Source organism: Diadema antillarum, unplaced genomic scaffold (assembly GCF_040938485.1).
Source record: "Diadema antillarum isolate AM-2024a unplaced genomic scaffold, OU_Dant_1.0 scf00000051, whole genome shotgun sequence".
NCBI lineage: Eukaryota > Metazoa > Echinodermata > Echinoidea > Diadematoida > Diadematidae > Diadema > Diadema antillarum.
Window position 1 is genome coordinate 1 of NW_027270940.1, and position 23,861 is coordinate 23,861.

Sequence of the window (23,861 nt, forward strand, 5' to 3'; positions counted from 1 at the left end):
AAAAAATGATGGACAAGCATGATGTTGTCAGATCAGAGATTCATTTATAGATCATTCATTACCGGTATTCCCTTTCATCCAATACCTACAATGTAGAAGCGATACTTGCTGTATCTGATTGGTCGACTTCTAATCACATGACTGACCATTTACTGTAAATTGTTTGCTGCAGAACTGCGCGACCTCTCTGACTGGGAGCGCTACAGCTTCTACGAGGAGCTGAAGGTGGACCTCGACACCGTGCGAACCAAGGACAACATCGACCGCGTGGACGTGAACGCCATCACGACAGACGAGTTCATCGAGCTGTATGAGAGGCCGGGAAAACCGTGCGTGATCCTCCGCGACCAGGACACATGGCAGGCCCAGAAAAAATGGACAGTCAGGGTGGGTACACTATATCTTTAAATCCGCTTAGTGAAGGGGAATATACTCGATTCACCGCAGAGTACTGTAAAACGAGGAATGTTCACATGCATTTTAATTTCGCAAATTTTGCGAGCGCCAAGATTCCCGAAATTAAAATGCATACATGTGAATGTTCTTGTCCTGTATGCATTGAATGCCAGTGGCAATTCATGAAAATTTCATGCCACAAAAAAGACCGTCGGCTCCACTTCGCGAAAATTTCGTGATGCAAAAAAAATATGTATCATGTTTTACAGTATGTCTCCTATCATATGTATGTCTCCTATCATATGTATGTCATAGCTATTACACACTGATTAGGCACCTTGTTTAAAGCCATGTTGTATTTCTATGTTATGATCATAAAAACAAGTCAGAAAACCAAGCATTAAGTGTCTGAGTACTCAATTCTGATTGGCTGATGTCACAACCTCACAAGTCTCTAATTTCATTGCATGAATATCTTCACTACATTTCCTCTTTTTTTAACAGAAAATTGTGAAGAAAAAAAACGATGTCAATGTAGGGCAATTTGTCAATCAGTTGCAATGAAAACATCTTGACGGAAGAATGTCATGAATTTGAATAAAACGATATCCTTTACCCAAAACTTCTCACCCATTACAAGAACTTGGTATTAATCCCTATGGATTCATTGGTAATGAGGTAATAGTTTTAAAACTATTGACAAGAGAAGAAATAGTCATTTTCTATCATATTTACTTACAAACTACTGGAAGAGAGGTGAGGCTGTTTAACCATTGCCCTGAGTGAAAAGCTTATTTCATTGCTGCTTTCACTGGATTGGAAGAAAAACCAAGTGAACTTTCTCTTTTTGTTTTCGATTTCAGTTAACCCATTGAGGACGAGTCCCAAGTGTACTCGGGCAGGGGTCTTTAGGAAATGTGTGTTGTAGCAAAATTAGCCCGTCCTCAACAGGTTAATACTTTTGCTGCAATGTTCGTATGGCTTCCCTCTTCCTGAATCTTATCATGAGCACAAAGTGGAATTTTTGCTTTGTTCTGTTGTCGGTGCTCAGCTTTCAACCAGGATGTAGCTTCTCTCCTGTGCATTCTCTTGTCACTAACGTCTGTCGTTTGATTGTTCTCCCAAACAGAGGCTGGCGAAGAAATACCGCAACCAGCGCTTCAAGTGCGGCGAAGATGACGAGGGTTACTCCGTCAAGATGAAAATGAAATACTACGTGCAATACATGCAGAACAACCGTGACGACAGCCCGCTCTACATCTTCGACAGCAGCTTTGCCGATGTGAGTCGCGGAGAAATTGTAAAGGTTTTCGTTGTCAAATGCGATGGCTGTATTCTGTTCAGTATGGTAGCATAGACAGCAGCAATTATTTACATTCAGATATACAGTGGCATACAGACCCATGTTCTTTGAAGGAGCTGCCATGTGAAGCTGTTCAACATCTTTCTCTCTTCTGCCAATATACGGATAGATAGATTGATGATAGATAATTCCTTTAATCTTTTAAATCTCGTAGAGGAAGTGTCTTCCTTATAATTATTTGTGTTTCTTTCAATTGTTTGTGTAGCATCCAAAGCGGAAGAGACTTCTGGAGGACTACGTCGTGCCACACTTCTTTCAAGATGACCTCTTCAAGTTTGCTGGGGAGGAGAAGCGCCCTCCCTACCGCTGGTTCGTTATGGGCCCTGGCCGCTCTGGGACGGGCATCCACATCGACCCCCTAGGGACCAGTGCATGGAACGCCCTCGTCAGAGGTCACAAGAGGTCAGTCTCACCAAGCTCCGCCCATATCTCTTTTCATGGCTCCGCCCCGAAGGGTGCCTGAGACATTATAATATATGTTTCTTGTCATCTGTCCATTTGCCTGTATCAACTGATATAGCAATTTAAGACAAGATGTCACTAACTTTTTTAATGACGTGACTCAGGTGGAGGTTCACTACTTAAAGAGTGCAATTTATTTTGTGCTGGTTCAATTGTCTGCAAAGTCCCTTGAGGTTGCATGTCATTGCATCGTGGTCCAGCAAGTCGTTTTAAGATAGCATGCAAAGGGTATCATCATGATCACTTTGGTTGTCATCATCACCACAGCCATCATCAATATCATCGCTACCACCGTCATCATCGTCATCACCATCACTACCACAACCATCGTCATCTTCACTACTACCATCACCATCATCCTTGTCATCATCATCATCAGTACCATCACTGTTATTACCATCATCATCATTACCTCCATCATTATCATCATCACTACCACCATCATTATCACCGTCATTATCACTACTACCATCATCATCATCACTGCCATCATCATAACCATCATCATCACTACCTCCCATCATTATCATCATCACTACCACCGTCATCATTACCGTCATCATCACTACCGCCATCATCATTACCGTCATTATCACTACTACCATCATCATCATCACTGCCATCATCATAACCATCATCATCACTACCTCCCATCATTATCATCATCACTACCACCGTCATCATTACCGTCATTATCACTACTACCATCATCATTACCGTCATTATCACTACTACCATCATCATCATCACTACCTCCCATCATTATCATCATCACTACCGCCATCATCATTACCGTCATTATCACTACTACCATCATCATCATCACTGCCATCATCATAACCATCATCATCACTACCTCCCATCATTATCATCATCACTACCACCATCATCATTACCGTCATTATCACTACTACCATCATCATCATCACTGCCATCATCATAACCATCATCATCACTACCTCCCATCATTATCGTCATCACTACCACCGTCATCATTACCGTCATTATCACTACTACCATCATCATTACTGTCATTATCACTACTACCATCATCATCATCACTACCTCCCATCATTATCATCATCACTACCACCATCATCATTACCGTCATTATCACTACTACCATCATCATTACCGTCATTATCACTACTACCATCATCATCATCACTACCTCCCATCATTATCATCATCACTACCACCATCATCATTACCGTCATTATCACTACTACCATCATCATCATCACTGCCATCTTCATCTTCATATTCCTCGTCTATTCTCACCACTAGAATCATTGTCATCACCATCATCGTCACCATCATGATTCATACATCTCATCGAGCTTGGTAGGGTTGTAGCAAACACACACTTTTTAGTCTAGAAATTGGGACACAGACTTTCCTCTCAATTTTAACATCTGCATCGAAATCCCTTCTACTTTTGCCAGGTGGTGCATGTTTCCGACCCAGACGCCCCGCGAGCTCGTGAAGCCGACGCCCAACGACGGCGGAAAGCAGCGTGACGAGGCCATCATGTGGTTCACCCACGTCTACCCCAGAACGCAGGACCCCGGCTGGCCACAAGAGTTCAAACCGGTGAGTGAGAGTCGGAGGATGGACAAGAAGGTTTCAATCTTTGACCTTTGCAGCCTTCTTCAGTGGAAGATGATTTCTAGTCCTTGCCTATCAGCCACCGTGACGGCAACCTGTACCTTTTTTGTTATTATATCTTGTATTGGTATTTGGCCAAAACCCACATGTTTCATGAATAGTACTGTTTTTCCTCAAATTTATACTACGTATGCCCAGTAGATTACATAGATGCCAACTGTTTCATTTTTTGCAGCATTTTGTACTGTTCTTGCCAAAAATGCTGCTGGTTTTATGGAAAATACTGTTTATCAGAAAATTTTATTACTGCACATGTTTTTACAGGAAAGGTAATAATACTGTTTTTTCACCCCAAAAAATGCCTTTTCAGTCCTCAGAAGACTGCAATAATACAAGGTTGGCATCAGTGGTTGATGCTTACCAGTATGCTCCTTCAGTCATTTTCCATTCATTCATTCATTCATTCATTCATTCATTCATTCATTCATTCATTCATTCATTCATTCATTCATTCATTCATTCTTTCATTCATTCACTCATTTATTTCTTCTATAATTGTTTACCCATTGACTCGCTGATCAATTCATTCATTAATTGATTAGATCATTGATTAATACAGTCAGTCACTCAGTGATATTGTAATTTATTCATTCATTTGCTCCACTACTTTGTCACTCATTCATTTATTCATTCTTCTTTCATAGAATTATTCAGTCATTCATTTCTTGATTCATTCACTCATTCATACAATGTACACCGTACATTCATTCAGTAATTAATCACTGTATTCACTCTTTCATTCATTCATTCAGATTTTCTTTTCATTCTTCCCTTGGTCCATCCCAGATTGAGATTCTCCAGGGGCCTGGCGAGACGGTCTTCGTTCCTGGCGGCTGGTGGCACGTGGTCCTCAACATGGACACCACTATCGCCGTCACCCAGAACTTCTGCAGCCGGACCAACTTCCCGACGGTCTGGCACAAGACGGTCAGGGGACGGCCGAAGCTGTCCAGAAAGTGGTACAAAGCCCTCGAGGTGAGAGTCACGATCAGAACACATGGAGGCTCTTGCATTAATTTGATTAGATTTGATCAATTGTTTCTGCATGGTATTAATCCGTTGAAGACGAGTCCGGAGTATACTCGGGCAAATGTCTATGGGAAATGCGTGTTGTAGAAAAATCAGCCTGTACTCAACGGATGAAGATTGGACGTGAGACTCAAGAGGGTGCTATTCGACTGTATGATGGTCGATGCCACCTTCATTTACAAAGACCAGTGATGTAAAGCTATAAAACATTTATATTGGAAAGCTAAAGGATGACCCAAAACAAGCTAAAGAAATCCAATATTTCCTACAATTTACATGTACTGTCATCATTCTCCAATAGTACATTCCTCCTTTTTTGCACCTCTAGTAATCTCATCCACATCAGAGGCCCCACCCTGTATGTGTGATAGCTGTAGATGCACCCCCCCCCCAAAAAAAAAAACAACAACAACAACTACGACAACATGGAATAACACATTTCCAAGCTAACTTGCTAGGCAAATATTGCAAGGAAAAAATTTGAAAGGACGACAGAAAAAAAAAAAAGCAGTCCTGATGCATCCCTTCAATAACCATTCTCTATATGCCCCACCCTCCTATCTCTCCCAACCCCTCCCGGGCCACACCCAGAGGGAGTGGCCTGAGGTGGCGGCCATGGCCAATAAGGTGGACCTGACCAAGCCCAGCGGTCTCCAGTCGGACAGCTCCTCGGACAGCTCCAGCTCTAGCTCAAGCGACGACAGCGCCTGCTCCTCCTGCGGGAGCGGCCGCGACAGCAGCGGCAACGAGTCGGACGACGAGCGGCAGCACGACAAGAGGTCGAAACGGTGAGTGGATCTCCGGACGCCACCAACATTTTTCTTCCATGTGCTAATTATTTTCCATACAGTGCACTGCTGTAATAACAAAAATGGTTATAACGAAATTCCGGTTTATACAACAAAGTTAAAAATTGAGGCCGCAAAATTATCCAATCTACGTTTATTATTGTGTATTCGTTCGGTTATGATGAAATTTCGATATAACGATAGAAAACTGCCTGTTCCAAGGACATCATTATAACAGGAGTCCACTGTAGTAATTATGTTTGCATTCTACAGAAGCATTAGTCTGTAGTATAAAAGAATACATGCATTGAAACCTAAATTAAATTGATAAGTCAGCAGTCATGCCGGTGCAGTGAATTGATGTTGGAAGACAAGAATTTACCTCGTATGACTGGTTCCATCTATTGTATTTCATGTTTGTTTCTGTGTTGCACATCGTACCATGCATGCAATGGACATAGGGTCTACAGGTACATTCTTAGGATGTGAACTTTGGCACAGGGCCCTATGTCAGAAGCTTGAAAAAGACAGAATTTTTTTTCTACATTATTTTGGTTTTTACCAAACTCAATAATAATTCACAAAATGTGGTGTTGTAAAATTGACTGTTGGGTTGCACATCCTAGTGATATTCTGTCTTAGACTCGACTAATAGAAAAAAGCCTGAAAACAAATGAATAGAATGAGAAAAATTTTATCAATATGTGATGCTTAATAAATAAAGTTTAAAAGTTGATGTTTCCCAATTTTTTCCTTTTTTTCTTGGAACTTTTACACTCGGTGTCAACCAATTGTCCTCACATTCTCTCTCTTTGGAATGGTTTCACTCTTGTTTTTGTTTTTGTTTTTGACCACCTTTTTCTCGACACGACAGACGCAAGGTTTTGGAAGAGGGCGCCAATCAAAAACTGGACATCATGAGGTCCGAGCCGTACGAGGTTTACTCGGTGCCGGCGGACGACTACACGAGATGACACAGCGACGCGGCCGGGAGCGGACATTGACGGGGAAGACCGACAATGTTTGCGTAGCGCCCCTCGCCAATCAGTGCATCATCACTAGCTACGGTCAATAGTGCCATGCCAGTGTAGTATCTTATGTCACACCCTTCACAGCGCCCTCGCTTGCTTGCAAACATATGTACATAGAGACTTTTTACGTTGTCATTGGATGACGTACTCGATGCACTCGCGCTAAAATTTATGAGAGTGCTGAAAGTTATCTTGGCATGCTGCGGATTTAAAAAAAAAAGAAAAGGAGAAAAAAAAGAAAGTATGTGCATTGGCTCATTACCATACGACCCTTACAATGATATATTTATACGGCGTATGTTATATATTATAACAACCGTTCATCTGCACCTGACGTTTGTCAATAGAATTCACTGTAGCAGGCTAGGAAAGGAGGAAAAAGAATAGATTTGTATGCTCAGGACTTGGAGTGTAATGTGATTGTATGGAGAAAGCAAATTTATCCTTGTAGAATAATAGCCAAGCCCCCTAAAAAGAGTCTTTGTGTCAAGATCTGTTATTAAGTACAGAGAAAAAAAAAAGAATATTATGAAATAATATGTGTCTGCTAATTAATGTTTTGTGAACATTGATGTTCCATCAGCTTGAGACTCCAAACTCTTAAAAGTTTGCAACTCTGGAAGAGGCGGGTTTTGTTCAATACTGCACTACTTCTGGCCAGGATCTGTTGCTACCACACCTACCACTCAGAAAACAATAACCTCACCTTGTGATAAACGAAAAGAAATTGCTGCATCAACTTGGCAACTCGTTCATCTTCATTGCTCTGCCATACCTTGTATGAATGGTGGTAACTTCAAAATGAACAGTAATTTTTCCTTTTGCATGTGATATTGATATTGATATAATTATTTTAGTGGTGCCCGATTCTTTCAAAAATGATATACCTACAATGTACTATTGGTTTATCATACAATTTAATAGATTTTGAAGGGGAGGGGGGTTGTGGTTTTGTCAGTCCCGTTCCTTTGGTTCTGTTGATGCAAAGCCCAGTAAACTCTTTTTCCCTGTCACTATAAAAATCTTTGAATTTGAAATTTTGGTCTCCCCAAACAATATGTGGTGCCTCATATTGATGTGAAATATGCAAATTCATTTTGAATTTTAGCTGCTCGATTTGGCCACCAAAAGAAGAAAAAAAAAGGTGGCCAGAGATCAATGTTTAGTGGCCCGGGGCCCCGCTAATGTTGAGTCCTACCTGGAGGCCCGGCTGCCTGCCAAAGGTAACATACAATTCTCAAATGTCATGACTTGTGGTATGGATAATCTCGGTATAATAGATTTTGTGGGACAATTGAATGATTGGAATATGCAATGTCAATGTGTAGTCCCACCTATACTTTTCTATGTTCCCATTTATGTGAAGAGACTACCAAACAAAATTTAAAAAGAAAAAGAAAAAGAAAAGAAATTGGTGAAAATTCATTTTTACCGAGAATTAGCATTAGTGAGGAGAGATGCTGTGATTGCTAGTCCCAAGCAGACGTATTTGTGTCGGTGATCTTCAGTGAATATTCTGTGCAGTATGTTTCTTTAATTTGTCCAATCTATTATTGCTTACATTGGAGCTCACTTTATCCAAAATACATTAATGAGAATTGCTGCAAGTGTACCATCAATGACAAACTGGACAATTGCAATTCCTTTCAAGTTACTGCGATGTTGCCAAAATGATATTAGCACTGGAATATGCATAATCTTATTCATTCTCATAAATGATGATAGTTACATGTATAATAATGCAAACTTATGATTTGATGCAAGTAAAGAAAAAAATCATTTCTTTGTTTATTGTAATGCTGTCTTGCATTTTTTATCTGTGCTTTTGCCTTTTATTTTACAACAAAAATCTGAGGTTTTTTTTTTTCTGCATTGTTTTCTTCAGTGTTGTATTTTCCATTCTCTCAAGTTGTCCCTTGTTAACTACTGTTTTACGAAAGAAATTAGCTACAAGTGAGGTTAATCAGTTCAAACTGTTATTACTTACACAATGCATGATGGTGATGTTATGTATATTTAGTTAATATTCTCTGTGAACGGCTGAGCCATTTAATAGCAAACAGATGCAAGTTTTTTTGTATGAGCTTTGGTTTTGAAAGGTTCAATTTTATGAACCATTTCATTCAGATATGAAATAAGAACAACTGCTTGTGATGACTACTGTATTTGAGAACTGCGGTTTGCACACTGTATTTCATGGTGACGTCGTTTTGGATTTACAATCTCATATCTGCAAACCTGCTAGTTAGTACAGTGAATGGCATTTTTGAGCAGTTAATATCATTGTGTATGGGAATTGATGAAATTCTTGCATCGTGTTCTGTCTATAGCCACTGACTGATAAATTGCCGTACATCAACGTAAATAAGCACTGAACTGATACAGTGTTTTAGTAGCAGCCGTGACAAAGAAATCATGAACATACATTCGTGAGCAGAAATTTAGTGGCTATTAGATGTGTGGAGATTAGGAGGTTGTAGGTTCCAATCCTGCTCGAGTTCACGTATGTATGCCCATATTTTCTTTTGTCATGGCTACTGCTGAAACACTGATCAATTCAGTTCTTATGAATATGGATGAGGGGCAGTTTGTGCAAAATCAGAACAGCAAAGTTGTAGAGAAGATTAGAAGCTTTGCTAAGTTGAAACTATTCCTTCAGTCCAAAACAGATTCAACTTAAGCAAGGCTGACTGTTATGTACACATACTATGACACTTCCTGATTTATCCAATGTAGATCGGTTTGCGTGCTGTTGTGCATTCGAAGCAAAATATGCAAAGATGGCAAGTCGACCGAGTTGGGCATGTGTATGTGGCACAAAAAGTATAACTAAAACGCTGTTGATGGTTTGTTGTTTTGTTTGGTCTGTGCATGATGTGTACATGGCATTGCATTTCTTGCCGACATTTCGTATGGACAGTTTTGTCTCTCTGCTTAATGAAAGACACTAGCAATGCTGCAGGGTTTACAGTAATTATACAAGATCTTGTGAAGAGTTTGTGACCCGTCGCAACTCCACACACCAAAAAAATTAAGTCAACGACTTGAAGCTGAAGAGAGTAATGATGATTTACCACATTTAGCAGAAAAATAAGAAAGTAAGATATACAGAGATGCCAGCTGCTACTCTTTGGCAGTACATTTTGTACAGGTTTTTTGTGGGTTTTTTGCCAAAAATAATGCAGGTTTCATGGAAAATAACTATTTTTGCCAAATTGTATTGCAACACATGTCTATTGCTTGAAAGGGAAAAATATATAACTGTTTCTGCACAGAAAAAAAATAATAAAATGTGCCATGTCATCCATCAGAACACTGCCCTCTGAATACTGCAGTACTGTTACTGAGGTTGGCATCCCTGGATATTTGTTGAAAAAGGAGTTGACATCAAAACTTTCTCTTCATTCAAATTTCAGAGTCTGAGGATGTATGGGGTTAATTTTTGTACAAAGTTTGAATTGATCAATTGCGCATACAATTCCCTGTCTACAGGCATATTTGACTGTGTGTGATTGTCAAATCAGACGATCTCGTAACTGTATTTATCCTGTAACTGGCTCTGGTGGCATCTGTGGGGTAGATTTGTGGATGCAAATCTTACTGTGTTCGAAAGCTTACATTCTGGATAATTGAAGGTTGCCCAAATCTTAAAATCAAATGATTTTTTAAAAAAGAAAAAAAAAAAGGTTTATGACCTTTGTCAGGGTTATATAGTGACAGGTCACATTCATCAGTAATCTGATTCAAACACACTTTTTATAATGGGTCGTATTGAATACAGCGTGAATGCTTTGCCACATGATATCAATAATCACCAAAAAATTTAAATTAAGTAGATGATTTCATTGTGATGTAATGTTTGTGATTTGAAAAAAATTTGAAAAACATGTCCGGGAAGAGAAAAGTTTTATATGGTTGGAATGGTGGTTGTGTTTTCACACAAACTAAACTACTCTAACTATAAGTGTTGATAGTTCATGGAGGTGATGATTATACATGTAATCATGACAATAGCAGTGGTGATGAAGATTATGATTTTAATAACAGTGATGATGCTGATGATAGCGATAAGGTTATCTTAATATTGGCAGTGATGAAAATGATTATATAGATGAATAATACTGGTGTTAATTTCAGTATTCCAAATTCTTTCAAAACAACAAATTCAATGAATTATAAACAGCATTAGTAAACAGCACTTTTTTTGTGAACTGCTGTATGATCACCTAGACTTTTTGTCATGTATACCATCAGCCAGGCAGAGGGTAATATGAAGTAATGAGGTTGTGAAATTTGAACTGGGCCTTGCCGATGAGCATGGCGTGCTCATTTGCAAACTGTCGAGTGGGCTAGATTTCCTTCCAGAGTATGCCAAGTATGCTCGTACGTGTTATTCCCTTCTCCTGGGCCCTGTTGCATAATGCAATTGAACATAAGTGAGAAAAATCAAACCTAAGTCTGGTGTCAGCCAATCAGAATTGAGTATTCAAAGACTTAAAATATACATGTATGTTTGATTTGGTGACTTATGTTTGATCCAACTTATGAAGCAGGGTTCTGGGCAATGCTGTAAGCTTATCGATGTATTTATTACGAAATGTATTACATTGTATACTCTTAGGAGCTTTGTAATGTGTTACTGACACTATTCAAGAATTCCCCCACTGTAGATCGATTCCTGAATTTATGCTGAAGAATGACTGAACTGAAGAAATGAATGTAAATAATATTTTGCATGCTGAATGTATTTTGTTTTGTTTTTCTATACCATCCGTATGTCTCGTCCCATTTGACGAGTGATTTTCATGGTAGAACAAGCGGTGTTGTATTATCGTAACTGCGAGTCTACTGGCTTGTTTTGCAATAGATTAAAACTGAAGACCAATGTAAAAAAAGCCCAAACATTCTCTACTCTTCTGTTGTGGTGTTACCTGTTGAGTAGATGTTAATATTCAGTGTGTGGAGATTTTTTTTTTTATTTTTTTTTTTATTGAATTGTTAACCTCTATTCACTGAAAGAAGATATGTGACCCGTTACAACTAAAGGATCGGAAAGTTGGGGGAGGTCGATATTCTGAAAATGACATGACATTATTTCCTTACTCTTCCTCTTTAATTTCATATACAACACGACTCATAGAAATACTCGGTTGCGGAGATATCAATGATTTTATGAGAGCATGTCAAGTGGTCTAGGAATTCAGCGTTTCGAGAAAACCACTTCCAAAGTTTTCCTTCCGATAATATCATGATCAAGGGGAAGCAAGAGAGTTTTCACCGTTTGACAGTAGAAGGTACGCTCTTAGCAACTTCCGCGACGTTCATTCAAGCTTAGCGCCAGCGGTCTACGCATGACCAATCAGTAACAATGATGACATGCACTGACCAATGAGATCACCCCCTCGTTGTTAGGGGCGGAGTCTATCTGCGGCACTAAATCCATACATCTTTGGACACGTTTCTGTTTCGTTGGAAGTCGGAAAATCATGGCTCAGAAAAATGCTAATTTCTTGCCTTTCCTTTGATCACTTAGCTTCGAAATTTCAGCAGATGGTAGATGAAACATCAGACTACAAAATTATGTCGAAAACTTGAATTCAAATGTTCTGACTGATTTGGGTGATCTGAATTCAAACTCCATTTTCTTGGCTCAGCCGTCAGTGACTTTCGGATCCTTTTGTTGTGGTGAGTCAAATATACACACAAAATTCAAGGCAGTGTGACATACCCAGTACATGTAATTCACTTGAGTTTGCATACTTATAAGACTAGGTGACTGTGTGTTTGTGGAGATTTTAATGGGGACAGATGACCGAAATATTATCATAAACTTTGGCTCTATATCGAAGGAAAATGAAACTAAACTATCTTTGTGGATTGAGTGAATGCAGCAATATTAGTAGAACACTTTGTTTAAGTTTGATGAACATTAGACAATCCATTCAAAAGTTGAGAACTTTCAAAGTGCCTGGGCAGGCATCGCTGGATGAAAAGACTACAGCATTTTGATAACACAGTGGCAAGGCATTGGCTGAGTACGTGTACACACAAGCACAAACTTGTACACACAAACATCTGAAGAAACACTCGAGAAATCTACACAGACAAACACATCTGCACAAACATTCAATTTTCATAAACATACACTAACACAGGGCTTAACATATGTGGTGGCCCAGGGCTACCAAAAATTGATGTTGGGCCACGTAACTCCAAGAAAGGCTATCTTTTGGTGGTCAAATAGAGCAGCTAATATTCAAAACATTTTTTTTTTTATTTGCTTTTATTTTTGGCCACCACATTTCTTTTTCAGGCCACCAAATATAGAATTCAAAGATTTAAGTGGTGAATGGGCCACCAGAGAAAACAGTTAAATGTCGAGTCCCGACTTACACTATAAAAAAAAACAAACAAACAAACAAAAAAACATTTGCGCGCACACACACTCATGCAAAAACATCCACACACACACATATCGTGAATTTTTTTCTCTGGTGGCCAAAGCGGCCCACTAAAATCTTCAAATGTGAAATTTTGGTGGCCCAAAAGAAATGCAGTGGCCCGAAATAAAAGCAAAATTAATATAAAAGTTAATTTCAAATTTTACAATGTAGCTGCTCGATCAGGCCACCAAAAGAAAAATTTGACGGCCCGACATTAATTGTGGGCCTCAAGTACTTTTCATACATACATACACACAGACTCGGAAGTAGAGGCGCCATGAATAGAGCAGTGATATTATTTGAGTGGGATAGTGATAGGTGGTTCATGATCATCCCAAAGCCTCACAGCTCACCCCTGCAGGGGACTAGCAACAATCAGCAAGCAGTATCAACCAGGCACGTAGCGTCATTCGAAAAGGAGGGATCATTGTAAATTGGACCATCATATCAGTTTACATAAATTCACCTCTTTCTGTAACCACAGTGGTCCTAGACACATGTTCCTGTCACACAGATTCAACAATTTGACAAATAGAACAATTACCAAAACTATCTTTATTATGGCAAAAGACTTGCACACATACACTGTATATACATAATATAACAACCAAATTTAGCATTGGGAAGTCACTGGGGGTGCGTTCCAGCACTCTAAAGTGAACCAAAGCGAACTGGACCAAAATGTACCAAACTGTACTGTGCCAGATTTGGAGCGTTCGAGCGCTCTGTCGAGAAAGCGTACCTCATGAGTTGTTTTTGGAGGGGGTCGGGCATTTTGTAAACGAGGGTTATTCACCTGGTGCTCTTGAACTACTTACAGATGCCCCGAACAAAGAAAATGAGCTCTTTGCACTGCGGCTGACATAATATGTGCATGTAACCCGCATTCTCACATGCGAACTTTTGGTATACTTTTGGTACCCTTTTGGAGCACATCGCAATGTGGTCCACTTTGGCTCGGTTCAGTACGGTACAGTACACTGTAGGAGCGTTCGAGTGCTCCTCTGGTAGGGGTTCGGTACGGTTCAGTTCACTTCAGGAGAGTGCTCGAACACACCCGGAATTCACTTACAACATGCATGACATATGAGTTTGCCCGAAGAAAGAAAGATTACAACAACCAGAGGGCCTTCCTCTCATGAAGTACTGTGCAGTGGAATCTCATTATTAACCCATTCCGTACGAGAACCTGGTGTTCTGCGTATTAAGTCTATGGGCATTTCAGAATTCAGTATGGAACGGGTTAAGAGGTCAGATATAACAAAACCCATTTCTAACAAGGAGGTTTTGCAGGTCCAAACTCTGTATACTTGTATTGACTGCCTCCGCCTAGGAAGGGGGAGGTTAAAGGGATTGTATAGTTTTGGTTGAGACTGAACTTTAGGTTTCCAACATTTTTTTGTGAGATAATGGAAAATCCCTTATAAAATCATGTGAAAGAGAATGTCATTCTAAGAGGAATTCAACGTTTATTCAATGAAAATTGGCTTTGAAATGGCTGAGATATCCAAAATAGAGCGATCCTGATAAAATTATGATCGCTTTGTTTTACTTTGTTTTACTTTGTTTTTGGATGTCTCAGCCATTTCAAAACCGATTTTCATCAAATAAACTTTGACTTCTTTTCAAAATGGTATGCTCTGTACTATTTCACAAGTAATTTCTTGGTATCTTGCAAAGATGTTAAAAGCCCAATCCTCACCTCTACCAATACTATACAATCCCTTTAAGTGATCATCGGCGTTGGTTTGTCCGTTTGCAAAATAAATCAAACACTTGAGTATGGATTAAAATGAAACTTGCATAAAAAGTCCATATTGACACAAGAAACACCTCATTCAATTTTGGTAGTGATCCGGGAAAATTGGTAGTGATCAGGGAATTTTTAATGGATTTTTTATGGATTTTTCATCTTTTGGCATATAAGGTCAATGAACTTGGGGTTCAAGCTGTGCATACTGGAGGTTTACATACACGCACTAAGCGCATGCTCTGCTCAGGCAAAGGCAAGGCACCGTGCAGGGCTATGATGTAAACAAAAGGCTTCCATATTGGGAAACTGCATGGGTGGAAATGATTTGCTGGCTTGGTGGTTCTCCGAGCACTCTTCTAGTTTATTTGTTGTTTTTTTTCTTTGACACAATGAAACATCTGGTTTCAGAATTATGTTTGTTTTATTTAAGGGCCTCATAAAAACAAGAGTGCCCTGTACATGCTGTTCTACATTTAGTACAATGATGCATGGATTGATTTCATCTGGTAATGGTGATGGGGTTCATCTAGATTTCATGTGAAATGAACTGCAAGTAATACACTTTTGGGCTGCAATGAACTCCTTGACATCAAGTCACATCTTACCAATAAGGGCTAGAATAACCACCTGAGATGGGTACATATGAATCTATCTTTGTTTCAAGGATTGACAGCAGTTTTTCAACAAAATGAGACACAAAATTCTCCTTTTTCTCAGCACGACCACATTTACCCACTCCGTCTTTCTCTTCTTTCCCTTCTTGCTTGACCCCTTTGGTGCCATGGACTTTGGACAGTGTGTACAAATGTGCTATGGAATTTTCCGTGCCAATCTGCACTCAAAGCACACAAGGGGTTACTGCTCATAACCGACTCTCTACAAAATTATCCATACACCAAAATTGTTCCACAAGCAACTGCACATGCCGTCAAAAAATACAAAATTTGATCGGACGTACAATAAGAACATAGCATAAATGCAGACACTTTTGTCTGCATTTTGGGAGCTTCATATGCCAGGTTCCTGCATATGAGATGATGCCACGGGAACGGGTTAAAATGTCCATAGCATACTTTGCATACCAAAGAGGGATGAGGTTCTTGTAAACTGAGGGTTAAAGGTGTTCATCGCTTGAGCGCTTTCTTCTTCATCATATGCAACCTCTTCATGGCGGAAGCTGTGCTGGTCTGTGGGAGAGCCTTGTTGCCGCCACCGACAGTGCTGCCGGACATGGGCGCAGTCGACCCCGCCCCCTTGCTGGACGACAAGGCGGAAGAGGAGGTGGACGATGACGACGATGATGATGAAGAGGTGGAGGAGGAGGAGGTAGAGGAGGAGGAGGAACCGGAGGGAGTGACGGAGGTGGAGCGCTGGAGTCCTCCGGATTTGGTGCCACGCCCGCTCATGGCGGTCGACGCCCCGGAGGAGCTGAAGCTGCGGCCGGTGATGGAGGAGGGCACCACCTTGTGGCCCCCGCTGCCAGTCAGGATGCGGCTGACACCGGTGGGATTGGCCTTGGAGGAGGACGTGGTGGCAGAGGAGGAGGAGGATGAGGAGGAAGTATGCTGGCGGCCGGTGAGGTTGGCCGCATAGTTCGCCAGTCCCCCAAATGGCATCTGCTTGCTAGTAGTGGATGTTGGGGATGGCTAGATTGAAAAAAAAAAATGAAAAATGAAAAGATAAAAATTGGTACTGGAACAAAACAAGCACATGGTATAGCATAACTGACATCTTCCCTTGGAACAAGTCTAACACGTAGCCTTTGAAACAGTATGGTAACAAGGTTGTGGCATATTTTTTTGTTTTTGTTTTTTTTTACTATTTTTTTTTTTTTCCAAGAGCAAAAATGGTAGAGGACTGCAGCCGCCCTCCCCCAGCCCCAGGTCCACAACCACGACTGGTGATGGGTCTGATATGTCACTGGGTCTGTCATATGTCACTGAAGCACAGTGTTTGCTTGTGCAATGATGACAACTGCTTTAATATGATCAATGTAAAATGATTGTTGTAGGGCAAAAGTCTTGGACAGTCATGGGTTACAAATGTTTTTATCATCATCATATTCCACTTTTATAAAAACGTGTCTGCACGGGGCTGCAGCAGACAAGCGTATGCATTGTATTTGCTGTATACAGTGCACTCCCGCTATAACGAAAACAGTTATACCCAAAAAAATTCTGGTTACAACGAAGTAAAAATTCAGGCTACAACATTATCCACTCTCAGTCATTTAATTGTTTATTTGTTTGGTTATTACAAAATTTCGATAAAACTATAGTAAACTGCCGGTTCCCAGGACTTCGCTATAGCAACAGTCCACTGTATCTTCTTAGATTTGAAATGGAAGTGAACAAGTTGAATGAAAAGAAACAAATGTACCTTGGGATCCATCCTCCGGAACAGATTCATCGAGTCCTTGTCCTGATCACGACCGGTGGACGATGAATAGGAGGATGAAGAGGAGGAGGAAGAGGAGGAGGAGGAGGAGCCTGTGGTGATTAGGGACTCTGGAAGAGCACTGGGTTTCTTGGAGGCCTGTAGGGAGAAGGGCAGTGGGATACGGGGTCAGAGAGGACATCATTTGGATGAAAGCACCAAAAACATGAAATTTCATTTGGTGGTAGAAGAATTCATGGCGCACCAAATATTTTTTCTTGGGTATGCATGTGGCCCAGGGAGTGGGAAGGCCCTTTTCAGGACCGCATACATACCCACAAAAGAATATGTGATGCACTGTGAAACCTTCTTTTACCCAACAGAAATTTTCACCACACTCAATGAATGTATAACACTCAATGATAAACAAACCAACCAACAAACAAACACCACAACAACGCAAAAACCTGGCTCATCATCTGCTACTTTCTCTTGAATGCTTGGATTACCTACCGATATCTTCTTGCCTTAAGTTTTGCTAACAAGATTCTAATTTTTATCAGACTACATGTCACGTACATAAAATTTGACTTGGTCCAGATACCTTTTTTTTTCATTAATTGCATGCTTTCTGTCATAAATGGCAAAAGCATGTCTGCAATACTATCCTAATGGAATATTTCATGGTGTGGAATGGCGCATGTGTGTGTGACTTTACACTCCACTGATCAAATGCAAAAATGCAACACACTACCACTTTGGGATACTCAAAATATACACACTACAAACAAAATGTCAACATGTACATTTGCTATCGTGAATTCTCAAGCGTGTGAAGTTTACACTTTACACTTCAGGTTTTAACAGTGCAAAATGATCAAATAACCACGCAAAAGCATCCTCTTATGGAGAACAGCATTATTATAATGCTCATTTGTCAATAATCGCAACGTCTCTGATTTAAAGGGAACATTCAAAGCTAGGCTCACCAGCTTCTTCATGTTGGATTTACACTTGGCACAGTACCAGACCTGACGAGGGTCATTGGGATCCGAGTTGGTCACTGGCGGACTGTGGCACCTCTGTGGGCAAAAGATAAATGGATGGAAAGAGATAGTGATGATGGTCATAATGCTAATGATCATTCAATTACATATATTTCCATTGCTCAAAAGGTGATACACAATATAAAGTATACAAGAAAAGAATTAATGATGCACACAAATATAAAGTATAGTACAAAATGATGATGAAAATGATAGAATTATTTATGATACCAGCCATTCTTTGATGATAATATCAATATCACCAATATAAACAATAATGACAAAAAAAAAAAAAGCGATTCAATCATTTAATTGACTGGAGCCTATCCATGACTGGTATGTTTGATTTACTACCAAAAGTGCCACATCCTTCTCGTATATCCGTACATCTCAACCAGTGGAAGAGGCTTGCCCTAAACCTCTGGGTGAGTTAGTATCCTTCCATCATTAAGTAACTGGATCCAGCCATGACTGGTAGGTTTGATTTACTACCAACACTGCCACGCCCATCCCGCATCGTGCTCGCATCTCACCCAATGGTAGAGGCTTGCCCGACACCTCTGGGTGAGTTTAGTACCCTTCAATAAGAGGTTCCATTATCTAAATAACTGGAGCCTATCCATAATCAGTAGGTTCGATTTATTACCAACAGTGCCACGCCCATCCCGCATCCCGTGCACATCTTACCTGGTGGTAGAGGTTGTGGCATTCCTGGCATTCGACCAGCTGGTTTCCAGCCGAGATCCCCATCTCCTTGCACACCACACAGGCCAAGTCCAGCCACATCTCCTCCGCATCCCCGCTTCCTGGTTTCTCATCCTCGTTGGCAAATTTTCCTAGTGACAAAATTCAGAGTGACTGTGTGAGCCAATGTACACCATTGTTGACTGCTTTGCTTCTTTTGATGTTGATGGGGGAGGGGCGGGGGAAGGAATGCGGCAATTCCTTTTCACTTTGTAAGTGCAGCATGAGCCCTGCTGAATAATAAAATCTGATGAATAATAAAACTTTAACCTTTGACCTTAACCACTGGATTCAACCTGAAAGTAAGCCACTAGTGACTTTTCTGTCACTAGTCACAATTCATCCACAGGAGGAATTCACTTTGTGAAATACAAACAAAATTCAGGACACAAGTTTTTCGTATCAATTAAATCTCAGAATGTAAGAATGACCTCTTAGCCTTTGAACCCACATTCAATCATGCCATGAGACAGTTTTTCTAAATCATTACTTGCCATTTCTGTGCATGTGCAAACATTTCCAAGGAATTCGAAACAATAAATTCTGCCTCATTCCAAAACTCAATAATTACTTCCGACATCAATGTTGATATATCTTTTGTCGCTTGTACGTCGAGTGCGGGATGAAATGGAATCACCATAATACTCTTTGAGCATGTGACACTAAAGTTTGCTGAAGTGTTCCCAAATTAATGCATGAACTCTTGAAATTTCAGACTTTGACCTTCAACCATACCTAGAATTTCTAAACTAAAAAAAATGCATGCAGACATTAGCAAAATGGTCTTCCTAGTTCATTGCTCAGGTAACAAAGAAATGTTGAAACATGTGCGACCAGGGCCCCATTTCATAAAACTTGTTAACAATGACAAGTTGTGATGGTTGTTACAAGCTACTGAAATCCTTGTATCTGATTGGCTGAAGGCAAATTTGTCATAGAAATGTGGCAGTTGACACTGATGACAAGTTTTATACAACAGGGCCCTGAAGGACAAAAAATATCGTATATACCATATATTCAGGGAGTCTAATTTTGCTCGAATTGGGACTGAACATCAATATTGTGAGTGACTGAATATGCGATCATGGAATACAGCAATGACCAGAGATTTTGTGAAGTGCGCACATTCAGAAACTCAGTAGGCGTGCCAAGACTTCGGCCTACTGGATTGTACAGAGTATCATCATGCACCTCATTCATGTACTGTGTACTTCATACCAGTATATTAAAGCACACATTTATGTTGAGATCAGAGTTAATATTTCATGAGTCGTTTAAATCTGGGTCTAGCAACCGCCTCATAAAATTTGAAAAAAAAAATAAAAATAAAAAAATTGTGAAACATACATGTATGTGCCATATTTTTCAAGCGCAGCACTGCAAACTTCATCTTACCTTCATCTTCCTCCTCAATGTCTTGATCCCTCTTCTCATCCTTATCCTCCACTGGCTCATCTTCTGTATCGTCGTCCTCGTCGTCATCGACTTCATGGTCGCTGTCATCTTCGTCATCGTCGATGAGAGGTCGCCGGGGTTGTATCCGCGAGGGCCTCACCACCTCCTCGTCCACTTTTGACTTCTTGGCAGCGACGCTGTGGTCAGCCGATGACAGGGCGGCCCCAAAACTCGACTACGAAATGATGGGAACCGAGATTGAATTAAAATACTAGTAAACAAATAGTAAATGGTCACTGATGTAACGATACAGTGCACATGGTACACGGTTACAACAAAATTCTTGTCACAACAAGGTAAAAATTCAGGTCCAAAATTATCATCTGTATATCTTTATACACTTTAACGACATTATTCACCATTTCCAGATGAAACAAAACCTCAGCTTTAGTGCTTCAAACTATTTCTAAAATGTGAGTTAGTGATAGAAACAACCAATGTAAAAATATTAATCAGGATAATCAATGTCAAGTTAAAATGTGAACAATAGTTACAGTAAAAGTGTTTCTAGAATAAAGCATCTCCAGTTATGGTTTACTGAGAAAAACTGCAATATCTTCATACATTTTAGGTTTTATTATGAAATTTTTATATAGTAGGATGTTTTGCGATACAACTGACCTACACATATCATATGATATGACATGCACCAAATGTCATTACTCAAACATTTTTAAAATTACTGCTCCCAATGGTAAACTGTACCTTTAATGTTCGGCTGTGACAAAACTGTAATACAATGAAAGAATACTGCCAGTCACAAAGATTTCATTATAACACGAGAGCACTGTACAAGATTTTGCACGATGTAAAAGATGATGCCTTTGATTCAAGGAGGTGAATAAAGTGTGTCGCCTTACATCGAGTGCAAAATCCTGTTCCATTACACAAGAAAAGACTGTGCACTATCCACTTTAGACAACACTTAGGATAGAGTATAGACATCATGGCAACCAATAATAGACCGGAGCCCTGTTTCATAAAGCTGTTCGTAAAGTTACGAACAACTTAAGAGCGACTGGTGATCAGTTCTTGTGCTGAATTATGGAAATTCTGATAAGTATAGCACATCAGAACTTATCACCAGTCGCTCATAAGTTGTTCATAACTTTATGAACAGCTTTATGAAACAGGGCCCTGCTGTTCGTAATTCCACTTTGCGCATGAGCAGAAAAAGGTCACTTGTACCAACAGGCACTTTGGTTTGTAAATTCACTGAGATAAGCATCTGTGATGCGATGATTATTCATGCGATCCTTATCTAAATGGTGCTTGCCAGCACATCCACCTGGCAGCAAGAATGGTATTTCGCAATATAAAAGGAAATAGGCTGTTATTGCATTCAATACCAAACAATGAAATGGATGCCTGCTGCTAAATTGCCAACTGATGGAGTATTCTGATCACCTGATCTAAACACAAGTTCATTCTTTGTTTATGAATTCCATAAATTGTTACATCGGGCAAGCTTATGCATCATGCCGCCTTGAAAACGAGTGAAGTGCCTACATTGTATAAACCAACTGAGAAAAGAAGAATGGTCATTTGTACCAATGTGTATATGAGCTAATTACGAACTGGCGTATTGTCATGGGAGGTGAATGGTTGTATTATCCTACAGTCAAACAAGGAAGCACCCATCGTCGAGTGAATATTTGAAAGTAAATTGGTAGGGCCTACTTGAGAGTACGCTGTAACTGATTGAGTGCACAGCATGGCATAGAATAAATCCCCCCTCCCCCCGGTCATTTCGCAAGACTTCGCTACGAGAAATTTGACAGCGTGAGCTGTTTTTCCGGGAAATATTGAAATGGACAGGGTGTGGCTACCTTTTCAACCGATCGCTTGACTGGAGCTCTCTTAGCTGCCGCCTCAGACTTGTCGGACTTTGCACTGGTGACGACCTTGGGAGATGCCGGCTTACTAGAAAACTGTGAAGAGAGAGATACAAGTGTCATGGTAACCACAAGAATCCTGCTCCCTGATTGGCTGTTGCTATGGGAGTAGCCACTATAAAAGGATGTTCATGGCATCCCCTCTGGTCTAGCAGAGGCAAAACACCTTGCCCCTCAGGTAGGACATTAAATGGAGGTCCCCTGTCGGTGTACAATGTATGAGAGTCACAACCCACACACATAAAAAGATCCTACTTCTTTCCATTCATTGCAAAGAGCAGTTTGCATAACATATCGTGAAGTGGTTCACCTACCCCACATATAAACAAATGGACTCAATGGAAGACTAGCTGAATATTTGTAGGCTATCCAGTCACCTCGTCAGATGGAAAATGAAGACAAACAAACAAACTCAGAGATTAATATCACAGGGATGCCAACCTCATCATAAACAGTATTGCAGTTTTCTGAGTCCTAAAGAGGCATTTTTCTGGTGAAAAAGCATTACTTTTCCCCTTTCCTGCAATACAGACATGTGTAGCAATACGGTTTTGGGAAAAACAGTATTTTCCATGAAACCTGGAAAGTAATTTCGGCACAAAACACTGCAAAAAGTAACAGCTAATACCTCTGAAGTCACTACCAGTACCTTTCCAGTTGCTTTTCCCAGCACGTCATCCAGGAGACCTTTCAAGAGGTCAGTGGAGTCCTTGTTCTTTGACCGGAGAAGAGCAAGCGCCTTCACGAACAGAGGGTCTAGCTCCAGATTAGCCATCTGCATGAGATATCATTTACAAAAAAAGGCACAAAAGATCATGGAGAAATTAAATGTTTTCCCAGATGAAATATTTTAGGAATGACTGAAGGGAGAGAAACTCAAGTTTCATGCCTTAAGGCCTATATAGAACCTACATGTAGCTAAAATCACATAATTTACAAGATGAAATTTATACAATCTTTCAGAGCAGAGTAGGGTCCATTTCTTTTGGAATATTTCTCACCTTCTTTGCGCCTGAATACGAGCAACCACTAAAATTGGATTGTATGTGTAACCTAGATGCTATGTAGTCTAGTAGATTCAGTCGGGAAAAAAAAGGCAGTAAATTTAATTTAGAACTTCAACTAATTTTAAGATCTAAATTAGATTCTACAAGATCTATTTCTATCGTACAGGCTGTATGTAGGTCTAAAATGTCTAGTACTAGTAGATACTACCACCCTACGACGTCTAACACGTTAGTTACTGTAGTTGAAATCAAAACTGACTTTGGGCAAACTCATGACATGTAGGATGGGGGGTTGGGTGTACGGACACTTAAAACTCTTGCGTGCTGACTTGCTTATTCTACTTTGAATACGCACTTACGCGCAGCTCCTCACTGACAAACAACTGTTTATCTAGGCGCGTCATT

At 40.1% G+C, this 23,861-nt stretch overlaps 2 protein-coding genes across 2 annotated transcripts; one reads left to right on the plus strand and one right to left on the minus strand.

Annotated features, from left to right (window-relative positions):
* Positions 1-172: 172 nt before the first annotated feature.
* LOC139715559 (bifunctional arginine demethylase and lysyl-hydroxylase JMJD6-like) lies at positions 173-7,235 on the plus strand (the record flags this gene model as incomplete). The annotated part of the gene is made up of 7 exons (XM_071627121.1): positions 173-387; positions 1,526-1,678; positions 1,965-2,161; positions 3,667-3,814; positions 4,676-4,864; positions 5,510-5,706; positions 6,581-7,235. Coding segments are annotated over 7 exons (1,199 nt in total), but the record flags the coding sequence as incomplete, so codon positions are not given.
* Positions 7,236-15,991: 8,756 nt separating this feature from the next.
* On the minus strand, positions 15,992-23,303 carry LOC139715582 (integrator complex subunit 12-like). The gene is made up of 9 exons (XM_071627144.1): positions 23,099-23,303; positions 22,384-22,485; positions 20,495-20,729; positions 19,043-19,191; positions 18,299-18,391; positions 17,313-17,468; positions 16,461-16,579; positions 16,205-16,427; positions 15,992-16,132 (listed from the first exon to the last, which is right to left on the minus strand). Exons 1-9 carry the CDS (start codon positions 23,228-23,230, stop codon positions 16,058-16,060), a joined length of 1,284 nt encoding a protein of 427 aa, XP_071483245.1. The 5' UTR covers positions 23,231-23,303; the 3' UTR covers positions 15,992-16,057.
* Between the last annotated feature and the right edge of the window lie 558 nt (positions 23,304-23,861).

Coding starts and splice junctions, on each gene's coding strand:
- LOC139715582 (XM_071627144.1), bottom strand. CDS start 23,230: ATGCAGATGGCTAATCTGGAGCTAGACCCTCTGTTCGTGAAGGCGCTT. Junction 16,580..17,312: donor TCCGGAGGATGGATCCCAAG/GTACATTTGTTT, acceptor TTTTCAATCTAG/CCATCCCCAACATCCACTAC. Junction 16,428..16,460: donor TCCTCCTCCTCTGCCACCAC/GTCCTCCTCCAA, acceptor CACCGGTGTCAG/CCGCATCCTGACTGGCAGCG.